Genomic DNA, 14,053 nt, shown 5'->3' on the forward strand with positions numbered 1-14,053 from the left:
ATCTAACATTTACTTTATCGCAACTAACTTTTACTTTCCGCATCTAACATTTACTTTATTGGAACTAACATTTACTTTATCGCAACTAACTTTTTCTTTCCGCATCTAACTTATTAAATCATATATTTCATTTAGGCAATAGCGTGGCTCTGCCGGTTGTTCTAAATGAAATATAATGATTTAATTTAACATTTATTTTATGCAGTTATATATTTATATAGTTATATATATAATCATAGGTACCATATATAAAATATCGGTGAATTCGGTATTTTCTATAGTGGGAACTATATTATATTAGGTGTGTGTTTAAATATTTTTATTTTCGTGGAACCATTATTTATGGTGGTTTCCTTTGTTTTACTTTTAGTTAAACAATATTGCATAAACCAAGAATAAATCCTCGAGCCTTGACAAAATTTATAATTTGTAAACTTCGTTCTTGCATTCGGTAATCTATAAATTAATAAATTTAAACTTAAAATAACCTCTCTGTGGATCGATCTCGTACTTACGAAATATATTACTTGCAGACAACCTACACTTGGGTGAATTATAATTTAAGTAGTAGCACTTTGAAGTACGAGAAAAAGAGAGAATGGTGTGCAAACTTCAGAAGAGCTTGTACGGTCTCAAACAAGCTCCAAAACAGTGGTACAAGAAGTTTGATGGATTCATGAGTGAAAATGGTTTCCTAAGGTGTCAAGCTGATCACTGCTGTTATGTGAAAAAGTTTGTCGGTTCTTATATCATACTACTGCTATATGTAGATGATATGCTGATAGCTGGAGCTTGTCTGAAAGAAATTGATAAACTTAAGAAAGATTTATCAAAGGAATTTGCCATGAAAGATTTGGGTGATGCAAAGCAAATCCTTGGAATGAGGATCTTTAGTGACCGGGTGAGTGGAATCTTGAAATTGTCTCAAGAAGAGTACGTGAAAAAGATGGTTAGCAGATTTAACATGGATGAAGCTAAACATGTGAGTACTCCTTTGGCTAGTCATTTTAAACTAACCAAAGCACAATCACCATCGACAGAGCTGGAGCAGACTTATATGAATAAGGTTCCTTATGCTTCTGCTGTCGGAAGTCTCATGTATGCAATGGTGTGCACTAGACCAGACATAGCCCATGCAGTGGGAGTTGTGAGCAGGTTTATGAGCAATCCAGGGAAACAGCACTGGGAAGCAGTTAAATGGATTCTGAGGTATTTGAAAGGTACTGCTAGTTTATCTTTGTGCTTCATAAGGTCAAATTTGGGCTTACAAGGTTTTGTCGATGCCGACATAGGTGGTGACCTGGATGGCAGGAAAAGTACTACTGGGTATGTGTTCACATTAGGTGGTACGACAGTAAGCTAGGTATCTATGTTGCAAAAGATAGTTGTGCTTCCGACTACTGAAGCTGAGTACATAGCAGTTACAGAAGCTAGTAAGGAGATGATATGGTTGAGATCTTTTCTGGAAGAACTGGATCATAAGCTTGAGGGTAGCACGTTGTACTGTGACAGTCGGAGTGCTATTCATTTAGCAAAAAAATCATGTTTATCATGCTAGGACAAAGCATATACAAGTTAGGTACCATTTCATCAGATCAGTTTGGAAGATGGAATCTTGATGCTTGAAAAGATTCCAGGAAATAAAAATCTAGCCGACATGCTCACAAAGACTGTAACTATTGACAAACTGAAGTTGTGTCCAGCCGACATGCTCACAAAGACTGTAACTATTGACAAACTGAAGTTGTGTCCAGCCGACATGCTCACAAAGACTGTAACTATTGACAAACTGAAGTTGTGTTCAACTTCAGTTGGCCTACAAGTATAAATGGAGAGATATGAGCTGCTACAATAATAATGTGAAGTCAAGATTGGAATCAAGTCTTCAAGCGGAAGAAATGTTAGGTGAGATGTCAACATTGTTAGGTGAGGTGTGAACATCAATTTTTCATTTACGTGAGAAAAATTGCAAATCGGAAGAATACGAATTCAATTTGCCAACAATTGTCAAAGCTGGTGGGCTATTTCATTCACGGGGAGCTCTATAAATAGAGCCCCCCTTCATCTCAGTTTAAGCATCCCAAAAAGAAATTACAAAGCATCGTAAACAGAAAAAAAAAAAAAAAAAAAAAAAAAAAAAAGCAAAGAGTTGTGAGTATCTCTTGTGTGAGTTAAAGAAAATATTTTCTCGGTTATACTCGGGTTGGGAGTGTGAGATATTTAGTGTATCATTGTGTACACTTGTTGTAATATTTCTCATGTTATAAAAGATCAGCAATAGCTCCATGGACGTAGCCTATATTGGGTGAACCACGTAAATCTTTGTGTTCTTGTTGATTATTTTATTCCGTATTTTTGTGTACTATTATCATCGTGATCGGCATCGTTTCGGTGTAATTTTCCAACAGTACTTTGAGTACATGTGGTGTAAGTTGGTAAATGGTAAAGATGGAGAGTTGAGCAAAACAAAAGAAACTAGAAGCAACTAGCAACCTGCAAAATCTCTTGCTAAAAATATTAGTAGTGCCTCAAAAAGACTTCATCCTTATCTCAACATAAACTATGTTGGGACTGTGCCGCATGACACCCAGGACTATCTTATTGAAGAATTCTAGTCAACCATCTGCTGCATCTTGCAATTAAGTGGAGACCTATTATTTTATCTGTTAGATATCCCGCCTTCAGTTTCTTGCTAATCATTTACGAAGCTTCTTATATTCATAATATATGTACATTAATGATAAAAAAGCTTGCAAAACTTTTTCTGACAAGTGTAACTTGTTGATCAAAAGCTCCCATACAAAATATTATGTCTGCCATTTGAATTTTTTTTTATACATTGAAAAATATGTTTGATAGTTAATAGATCCTGGAAGGGGAAAAGAATAGAAAGTTGTGTGCACTACTTCGTGTCACAATCCTTCAGGAATACTACTTGATTTCCATGTCAACTTTCAGATCCCCATCAAAACCACGCACAAAAATCTCTTACTAAAAGAGATCAAATTTCTAACAATAATTTAATAAAACTATGACATTTGACGTGTGTAGCTACCATTGTTTGATATCATGAATGCTGCTCAGTTTGCGCAAACCGGATATTCAATGTAGACTGTGTTGGTCCCACGTGCGGAATTTGAGATAATAAAACTCGAAAATAAAGAATAAACTTGACACCGAGATTTACGTGGAAAAACCCTAAAAATTATTAGGGTAAAAACCACGGACAAGATGAAAAGAATTCCACTATAATATTTTGTGGTGTACAACTCACTCACCGTGTTTTCAAAGAGAACACACACTCTCTTAATACAGGAGAACAAACACCTCACAAATATTATAGAATGTTATAAGATGAGAGAAAACTCGAAAAAGGGATGATTTCAGAATGAAGAGGGGAGCTCTATTTATAGAGCTTCTGTCAATGTGAAGACGTGCATAAAACGCGTCTTCTAAAATTTCCTCGAAATTTCTCCAACCACGTTTTCCGTCTTCAAATTGCAAAGTCAAATTATTGCACTTTTGATTGGTCCCCCCACTTTTGCCGACATTTCTCCCACTTGGAGATTTGATTGAGAATCAAACACATCTCCACACATCCTTTCAATCTTGCTATTCCCTGCTGCTTACGTTTCTGCTAGGCCACTTGACGATCTACACCACTCAAACTTATCAGTATTCACTGGCTGGATTCCTTGCGATATGCAAGGCACTCTGACTGTCACAAAACAAAGGACCATTCTTTTGTTTGTGCCCGATCTCCTCCAATAACCTTTTAATCCATATTGCCTCCTTGCAAGCTTGAGTAGCTGCCATATATTCTGCCTCTATTGTAGATAACGCCACAACTGTCTGCAATTTTGAAACCCAGCTTACTGCTCCCCTCGCAAGTGTAAACATATAACCAGTAGTAGATTTACTCTTATCAGGATCACCTGCATAATCTGAATCGACATAGCCCCTGAGTATAAAATCCGATCCTCCATAACATAATGCAGCATTCGAGGTACTCTTAATGTATCTAATGATCCTCTTAACAGTGCTCCAATGCTCTCGTCCAAGATTCACCATATACCGACTAACTGCTCCCATTGCTTGAGCAATGTCCGGTCTTGTACAGATAATAACGAACATCAAACTTCCCACTGCTGATGCATATAGTATTCGAGACATCTCCATCCTCTCTGCTTCACTACTAGGACACATCTCGGAGGATAACTGGAAGTTAACAGGAAGAGGGGTCGAAATTGGCTTACTATCTTGCATGTTGAAGCGTTGAAACACTTTCTTCAATTAATTTTTCTGGGAAAGCCAAATCTTTCTGTTACTTCTATCTCGGTGAACTTGCATCCCTAGAATCTTGTTTGCTGGTCCCAAGTCCTTCATATCAACTTCCCTAGCCAACTGTGCCTTCAATCCTTGGACCTGATCTTTGTTGGGGCCTGCTACCAACATGTCGTCCACATACAACAGCAAATTAATATAATCATCACCAGACCTCTTGAAATACGTACAAGGGTCTGCACTCAGTCTGTTGTATCCAAGGCTCATGATATAGGAATCAAATCTCTTGTACCAACACCTCGGCGCCTGTTTGAGACCATACAAAGATTTGTTCAACCTGCAAACAAAGTTCTCTTTGCCTTTTTCCGCAAAACTTTCTGGCTGGAGCATATAGATTTCTTCTTCTAGATCTCCATGAAGAAACCCCGTTTTCACATCTAGCTGTTCTAGATGTAGGTCAAACACCGTACACAATGCCAACACTACTCTGACTGTTGTAAGCCGAACGACAGGAGAAAATATCTCATTGAAGTCAATTCCTTCTTTCTGAGCATACCCTTTTACGACCAATCTATCACGATATCGCTCCACTTGGTTATTGCCATCACGCTTGATCTTATAGACCCATCTGTTTCCAATGGCTTTCCTTCGTCGTGGTAGTGTAACAAGATCTCAAGTTTGATTCCTGTCTAATGCCTCCAATTCTTCTTGCATTGCTATCATCCACAAGGATACATCTGATCTTTGAGTAGCCTCGTGGAAACTCGATGGCTCACCATCCTCTGATAATAGACAATATGCAATGTTGCTTTCAGTTACATAATCTGAAAGCCAACCTGGTGGTCTTCTGTCTCGAGTTGACTGCCTCACATTAGAAACTTCAGACTCAACATGTTCTTGTTCTTCGTGCTCTGGTACTGCTTCACAAGAAACTTGATCTTCGTCCGTCTTATTTTCCGCCTGAAATATAGTAGTTTCTGAATTCGGTATGCCTTTGTCTCCCTTTACTGTATCTTCCTCGAAGATAACATCCCTGCTGATGACAAGCTTGTGAACAGTAGGATCCCACAAGCGAAACCCCTTTATTCCATCAGCATAACCCAAGAAGATACATTTTCTGGATTTCGAATCCACCTTCGATCTTTCTTGCTCATTGTACAGAACATACACAGGACTTCCAAATGTATGCAAAAGAGAATAATCTGTTGGCTTCCCAGTCCACATCTCCATCGGAGTCTTCAGATCAATCGCCACTGAAGGAGAACGATTGATAATATAACAAGCGGTTTTGATTGCTTCCGTCCAAAATGACTTGTCTAGACCCGCAGTCCTCAACATAGCTCTTGTTCTGTCCAACAAGGTTCTGTTCATCCGCTTCGCCACTCCATTTTGTTGAGGTGTGCAAGCCGTCGTGAATTGTCTTTTGATGCCCTCATGTTGACGAAATGCATCAAATTCGTCACTGGTATATTCTCCTCCATTGTCAGTCCTCAGACACTCGATTTTCTTCTCAGAATCAAGTTCAACATGCGCTTTGAAATCTTTGAAGATCTGGAAAACATCTGATTTCTTCTTGATTGGATACACTCAACATCTCCTAGAGAAATCATCAATGAACGAGACAAAGTATCTCCCTCCTCCTAGGGATACAACCGTTGCTTACCAAACATCTGAATGAATCAGCTCCAATATGCTTTTGCTCCTGGCAGTAGAAGTGACAAACTTTAATCTGTGTTGTTTACTGGTAACACAATGCTCACAAAAGGGTAACGACACTTTTGTGAGTCCTAGCAGCAGCTTCCGTTCTGAGAGAATTTTCAACCCCCGTTCTGACATATACCTGAGCTTTCTATGCAATAAACTGTTAATTCTTCTCCTGAACTAATTGATGCAACAACTAGTTCTGCCTCTTTGTGTGTTTCTCCCAAAAGTACATACAGATTTGCAGCAACCTTTTCCGCGTTCATAACCACAAGCGCGTCTTTCACAATTTTCATGATCCCGTTCTCGATACGGCTTTTGCACCCGATGTCATCCTATTGCCCCAAGGACAAAATACTTTTCGCAAGTCCTTTCACATGTCGTACCTCGTGTATGAAGCGAATGGTGTCATCAAACATTTTAATTTTGATAGTACCGACCCCAGCGATTTCCGAGGCATGATCATTTCCCATGAATACAGATCCTCCTGAGACCGGTTCATAATGATCAAACCATTCTCTCCGAGACATCATGTGCCACGTCGCTCCTGAATCCATAATCCATGTGTCACAAAATTTTTGTTTGCCTTCTGCAACTGTTGCTGCTTCGCTGAATAATATTTCACCACTGCATGAAGTACTGGCCACATTTCCTTGAGAACTCTTCTTGATACTCGTACACTCTTTCTTGAAGTGCCCTTTACCGCCACATTTAAAGCAGTAAATATTTTTTTTCTTACTTCTCGACTTTGATCTACCTCGTTTTTGGCTCTCACTGGAGTCACGGTCCATAAATCTTCCTCTTATCATCGGTAAAGCCTCCGCCATCTTCGATGGTACCAACCTATCTTCCTTATTCTTGCGTCGGCTTTCTTCATCGACAACCGCAGTTAAGACATCATCGAATCTTAGAAAGCCCATAAGAATATTGTTGGTAATGTTGATGATAAGTTGATCATATGAATCTGGTAGACTTTGAAGTAGAAGCTCTGCACGTTCATTTTCCCCTATTTTATGTCTCATGGAAGTGAGTTGGGCAAATATAGTATTCAGTGTGTTGATATGGTCGGTCATCGATGAAGATTCCGCCATCCGAAGAGTATAAAGCCTTCTCTTTAAGAAAATCATGTTGTGTAGCGACTTGACCTCGTACATCTTTGTCAGAATATCACAGATAACTTTGGCTGTTTTTATCTCAGAGATACTTGACAAAACTTCGTCTGCTATAGCCAAGTGTAGATTGGCAATAGCGTTGTCATTCATCTCATTCCACTTTCTATCATCTGTAATCTCCCCCGGTCTTTCTCCAATAGCCGTCAAGCAATTCTCTTTTCTTAAAACTGCTTGTATCTTTATTTTCCACAGCATAAAATTGCTTCCGTTGAACTTTGTTATCTCGTACCTGCCCGCCATTATGTCTACAACAATTTTAGTAGACTGGACAAAATAATCTTGCCTTAAATAAAAAATCTCAAAATTTTTTTTCTGATGTGGAAGATCAGTCTAAGCTGCAACCACAGAGCATACTCAGAATTTTAAGAAATTTTAAACCAAGGCTCTGATACCGCATGTTGGTCCCAAGTGCGAAATTTGAGATAATAAAACCTATAATAAAGAATAAACTGGACACCGAGATTTACGTGGAAAACTCCTAAAAATTATTAGGGTAAAAATCACGGGTATGATGAAAAGAATTCCACTATAATATTTTGTAGTGTACAACTCACTCACTGTGTTTCCAAAGAGAACACACACTCTCTTAATACAGGAGAACAAACACCTCACAAATATTATAGAATGTTATAAGATGAGAGAAAACTCGAAGAAGGGATGATTTCAGAACGAAGGGGGATCTCTATTTATAGAGTTTCTGTCAATGTGAAACGCGTCTTCTGAAATTTCCTCGAAATTTCTCCAACCACGTGTTCCGTCTTCAAATTGCAAAGTCAAATTAATGCACCTTTGATTGGTCCCCCACTTTTGTCGACAGACTGGTCACAGGATACCTTTCTCAAATGATTGAGACTCTTGTAAGAGAAACAGATCAGGAAGCTTGGAACCAACAATTTCAAGAAATATTTGTCCCTTATCAAATTATTTCCTTTATCTGTTAGCAAATGACTTTTTTTTTGTACTAAAGCTTAATGAAATGCTTACAATATTGAATCATGTCTGTAATATTAGTTGGGGAAGGGTATGAAAAGGTCGGACTTGAGTAATTCAACATTAATTTGAGTTTAAGCAGCCTTGCAGTGAAAACTCCTATAAAACAAGTTTTATGTGATCGTTGTTGGTCTTCCTTTATGCAAAGAAAATGTCGGGGCTCCTGGGATTAACACGTGTTGGGAGCAGAAGAGTGGTTCAGATATCCACTGCTTTTATGATCTTCTTTTCCATATTTGGTTTGTTAACTGGGCCTCACTGTATTATTTTTTTCTTTTCTTTTCATTCGTTTATTATTTTGAGATGAGGAAAGTAGTAGATGATAATTGGAATAAGATAAAGAGTGGATTTTTCTTTATTGTCTTGAGTGGGATTTTGCTGAAGGTTGCTGTTTGTGTGGAGGCACAAATTCTTGAATCTTATATGTTTGCTGCTATATATTGTATCTTATATGGCTTTGTTGGTAAGTCACTTCTCGGAGCAGTAATACCTGTTACCATCATGTATTTTACTTGTTTTTATCATTTTTGAAAACCTTTGCAGCTGCTGTTGGGATTTCATTTCTACAGTTTACAAATAGCAACTCAATACGAAACATCTACGTATTGGGCGTCTCTTTGTTCTTGGGTACATCTGTTCCCCAATATTTTGTGATGAACACAGATGTGTCTGGACATGGACCTGTCAGAACGAATGCGGGATGGGTAGGTGTTATGACTTTTTCTCTGATGTCTTCATGTTTTTTTCGTTGAAAACACATTATCATTTGGGATTAAAGTATATTGTAGTTGTGGATGCCAATTTTTCATACCGTGCAACAATGGGAAAGTTATAGATTGATCATCGAGTAATTTGCCCGAGGTATACTCCTTTTAGTTCCAACATGGATGGATCCATATGTTTAGTTGAGAAGCATCTGAGGTGCTGGGGTAAAAACTTGCATCCTAGAGAAATAATGAGAATATTGCAGTAGTCGGTTATTGTTGTGACTTTTATGTGACATGCCTACTAACGAGGAGTCTATTGCTCAAGATCGGTGATGGGAGATTACCTATTTCTTCTAAATTGTATAACAAGATCTTGGTCCATCTATTTTTGAAACTTTGCTTGTACCCCATGATTCTGTAGAGAAGTACGTATGCAAATGTTATGCTGTGGGAAAATAGACACACTGCTCATTTTACCTTCCAAATCGACGGATTGGCTGAGGCGGAGAAACTATAATGTTAGTCTGATACATACTTTTGATTGTGTGGCACGGGCATTATAAAAAGACACAACTCTTTGCAAGGATACGACGCAAGTACTATAAACAATACAACAGACAGCATCATGTTTCTATTTTCACAGAACATTGGTAGGCACACTAGATAGTTTGTCCTGTATTAGTGATATGAAACCAAGAAAATATTGAGTAATTGTCATTTCAGTTTGCGATTCTCTTTTTGTCATTCAATGCTTAGAGTATTGCTTAAGATTCAAATGGGATGTATCCTTTCTGTTTTGTTTCCTGCAGTTCAATGATATATTGAATACGATATTCTCTTCACCACCAACCGTGGCCCTAATAGTTGGGACGATCCTAGACAACACACTTGAAGCTCATCATGCATATGAAGACAGAGGACTTCCATGGTTCGTGCCTTTCCAGAGTTGGAAGGGCGATAGTAGAAACGAAGAGTTTTACAGTTATCCTTTGAGAATAAACGAGTACATTCCTTCAAGATTTCTCTGACTAAACTTTGGTTTTGATCCTTAAAACATTTAATGTTCCTCATCGTCAAGTTTATATTCGTTATTATCTGGGGAGGAAAAATAATATGTGAGTTTTTTTAGAAATACTCAGTAAATAATGGTCGATCGATCATAATAAATAACAAAATACATATATTTATACAATTCAAGGAATAGCATGTCAAAATCAAATATGAAAAAAAATAATGACACTGAAAGTCATATTATTCTTCACGGTTTACTGATCAGTCATTAATTTTGATTCCTCTAAAGGACGATGCCATGTTATCGGTTATTATATCACACCGCATCAGGACCTTAACAAATCAAATATCGAAAGCCGGAAATTCTTTATCATTTCAAATGCAAATCATAAAAATTCCTTCAAATAATTTCATACGTGATTTTAATTATAAAAATCATATTCATTGAAATGAAATAATTAAATCATATATCAAATTGAATGAATATATCATGTCAATTATATTTTCAAATACATACATATATTTTAAAACGTAAATCTACTTACAGTTCTTAGATCAAACATGAAAGAAAACTTGGTGTCAGTTGCTCGAAAATAACTAGAATTTGAACTTAATTCTTGCTTGAGTTTGGACAGAACTTGAATGAAAATTCTTTGAATACAATGAGAGGTTATGAGATTTTTTTTTGATTTAACATAAACTAGAGACGAATATTTGTTGATGCAGATGAATACAATTACACTGCATTTTTCCAGCAATTAACGACTGAGTTTTCGTTGTTTAATTGATCAATGTCCCCCCAAAAATTAAAGCGGCTTTAATTTCTCAACTAACGACTTAAATTCTCAACAACCGGGTCTTGTCATCCTTAAATGTTAGGGTCTTCCTATCTTAAATGTCAGGGTCTTCACATCCCTCAATTCTAATTGAAAGTTTTGTCATTGAAACTTTGGTTTACTCTATCTTCAAAGAGATACAGATATTGCTTTCTTATCATCTCTTCAAGTTCCCATGTAGCTTCTCATTCGATCTAGTTAGACCATTATACTTTGACATATGAAATGATGCGTTGTTTCAACACTTGGTCTTCGGTATCCACAATTCGAAATTATGATCCCAAATAATATAAATCAATCATAATTTTCAAAGATAAAGCCTAATTTCAACTCATACAATCCCCACGTATTTTTCTTAATATTTGATAAGAGCCAAATAATATGACGTCGTTTATCTTCACATGTCGAGCATGGGCCATCAATGTTGAATTGTAGTGGATGGTCGTCATGAAATCCCCTAATAATATGAGCCGAAGTCATGGGAGTTCTATTAAATTTACATCAAGCATGTCAGTGAAAGTCAAAGCTTTCAGCGTCTAGATCTTCCCAATAATATGAGCTAGACACTGACCCTGGGTTGCGTTCATCATGCAACCAATATTAATAAAAGACAAGAAAAATTTAAACTCTTTTTAATTTTTTTATGAACTTGATATAAATTTTGAATCTTATTCAAAATAGGAGATTTTAATTTTGAAAATTTGTCCCATTATTTAATTTTAAAATTGAGCCATGTTTTTTTATGTTTGTTGGATTCATGCAAGTTTTGTTATTATAATAATAATAACACATATTGATTATTTACAGTATATCGCATACATCATAAATAAATAAATGATGATCTATAAATGAAAGATATTTGATCCATGATAGCCATACACGAATCCAAGTCAAAAAACATAAGTAAATGCGGGGATGCAGTTGAAATATTACATAAGCTTTCAATATTTTACATGTCTTCGATCTTTAAAATTCTTGATGATTTGGGCTTACCATCTTCTAATCTTGATATGCCACTAAATCTAATATTTACAATAAATTTTCGCGGCAATAAATTTTCATGGCACATTGTGATAAAAATTTAAGGGGTGAGAACGATCCATAAACCAGATTCACTTCAATAATTAACAAATAATTAAAAAAATCAACAATGTAAAACATCATAACATTCGCCTAGCACATTGGTCGTGACTCTCGATCATTTTTTTGTCATATAATATCTCATATTATACAAAAAATCATAATATATCATACTATAATTAAATCATGTATCTTATAAATTTGTCATTAACCGCCATAATTAAAAATAAACTGACAAATTAAAAAAAAAATTATTTAATTTTTTAATTAATTTATTAAGAATTAAATTTCTTGTTTTTACCATAAATAATTAAATTCACATTTTGATTATTTATTTTATAAGAAAAATATATAATTTTACAAAAGTTATTTTCAAGGGTAAATTTGTCAAATTTCCTCGATGTCATAAACTCTTGAACCGTGGAGCAGTGCTGATCGTGCGCCTTTTCACTGCCCAAATAGTTCCGGCAGTATGTTACCCTCTACCCGAACTCTACGGGTGGCAACCTGGCTGGCAGAGTGCGCACAGCCCTGCCTGTCCCTAGTTTTTTTTTTATTTTTAATTAAATTATTTACTGGGAAGTCCCTGCGTGCGTGGGATGACCGAAACTGTTTCATACAGCAACACAAAAGTTTTTTTCCGTAAATCCAATTTTTAAGGGGTGAAATTTTCTGAAAAATTCTCATGTAGTTGGAACAATTCACTCAACATAATTTAAACAATAAACAATACAAATCATATTATTGAGAACTTAGGCTCTGATACCATTGTTGAAATACTCTTTTCTCACACCCAAGATGTAGCGAATGCTTAAAATTTGTAATTTTGACAATCAAATCAGCATAGGTCTCTTATTATTCTAAATTAATTCATAGGATATTTAGATTATTTACCTTTAGCGTTCAACTCTTGGCACCAACTATTCCAGATTTTAAGCGAGATAGTTCGTTTTGTAAATCTCTACGAAGGATCTATTAGAAGTCGTCTTTCTTCAATCTCCAAGAATTATGTCCCTGAATTAAAGCTTGTTTGTTTCCTAGATTGCACTAGAAATCTAGACATTATGTGTTGAGGTCTCGACGGTGATGAGATGGTGACATGACAACGCGTGTTGGTGGAAGTGATGCTCGGCCGAAATCTCTCTTGTCAAACAAGTTGGTCGAAAATTTGTGTTCTTGAAGAGAAAAAAATTCTTGCATGCAAGTTTAAACAAAATTATTTTTATAATTTTCATGGATTAAGTTACAATCTTACTAGAACTTTTACTCAGAGAGTTTTGACCTTGTCACAAATCTCAAATGAGTTTTTACTTTGTTAAAACTTCTACTATTAGTTTATATCATATTAAACCTTTACTAGGACTTTAGTCTAACTAAGAGTCATACTAGTTAGAGTTGTATTAGGATTCCTCAAATAATCTATGATTGCGGTTTCATCATAATCTCAATTGACGATCAGACATCACTAATGTGCCGATGATACGAAACTTGTTATTATGATACAAAGTGAAAGTTTCGAAAATCAAAATCCTTCCGGCACTGGGCAGGCGTCAGCCCTCATACATGGTTTATCACTGTGAAATCAATTCACACCAATTCTTCTTTCCACTGATTCATTTTTTGCAGTTTCTTATTTTGGAAATCTTTCACTAAATTAGATAGTTGCAATCTCCTCACAAAATTAGCAGTAATGTAAAATTCCACAATTTTCAAATATGAAATACAATTATAAACACTTTTTATAAGTCATTTTCTTGATCTCCATCAAACTAAATTACCAAATTCAACTCTTTAAATTTGATTATCTTAACGGGAACATAAAAATCAATATTGTGAAATCCTCAATTGTTCGAGGATACAATTATGTTCACAACTCGTGTGATTCGAGATAACCTTTACTTCTTATATGGACTTAGCTTTGTTAGCCCAATTATATGGATCAAGTCTTTGATCACAAGAACGTCAGAGCTCATGTCTGATTGAACATATCAAATCATGATAACGACGTCTAATAGCGTAGCACTATGATCTACTAGGTATGGTTGATAATGGTGCAAGAACCAATAGGTTTTGGTTAACGTACAATACCGTTTTTTCAACTCATATATCACGATCAAATATGCAACTAATGGTAAATCAAAGTTTGCGTATGAATTCGATAATGATGTTATGTATCTTTTAATAATCACAGTGACGTCGTATGTGCAACTAAGGAACCACTTTCCCTAAATCACATTTCTTACTCTGGTTAGATATTCATTGCGCTATTAAC

The 14,053-nt window shown here is 36.0% G+C and overlaps 1 protein-coding gene across 1 annotated transcript; it reads left to right on the forward strand.

Annotated features, from left to right (window-relative positions):
* The first annotated feature begins 8,450 nt into the window (after nt 1-8,450).
* LOC140975883 (nucleobase-ascorbate transporter 3-like) lies at nt 8,451-9,892 on the forward strand. The gene is made up of 3 exons (XM_073439808.1): nt 8,451-8,610; nt 8,691-8,851; nt 9,664-9,892. The coding sequence occupies exons 1-3, from the start codon at nt 8,451-8,453 to the stop codon at nt 9,880-9,882; spliced, it is 540 nt and encodes a 179-aa protein (XP_073295909.1). The 3' UTR covers nt 9,883-9,892.
* The last annotated feature ends 4,161 nt before the right edge of the window (nt 9,893-14,053 follow it).

This window comes from Primulina huaijiensis, chromosome 4 (assembly GCF_012295235.1).
Source record: "Primulina huaijiensis isolate GDHJ02 chromosome 4, ASM1229523v2, whole genome shotgun sequence".
NCBI classification, from domain to species: Eukaryota; Viridiplantae; Streptophyta; class Magnoliopsida; order Lamiales; family Gesneriaceae; genus Primulina; species Primulina huaijiensis.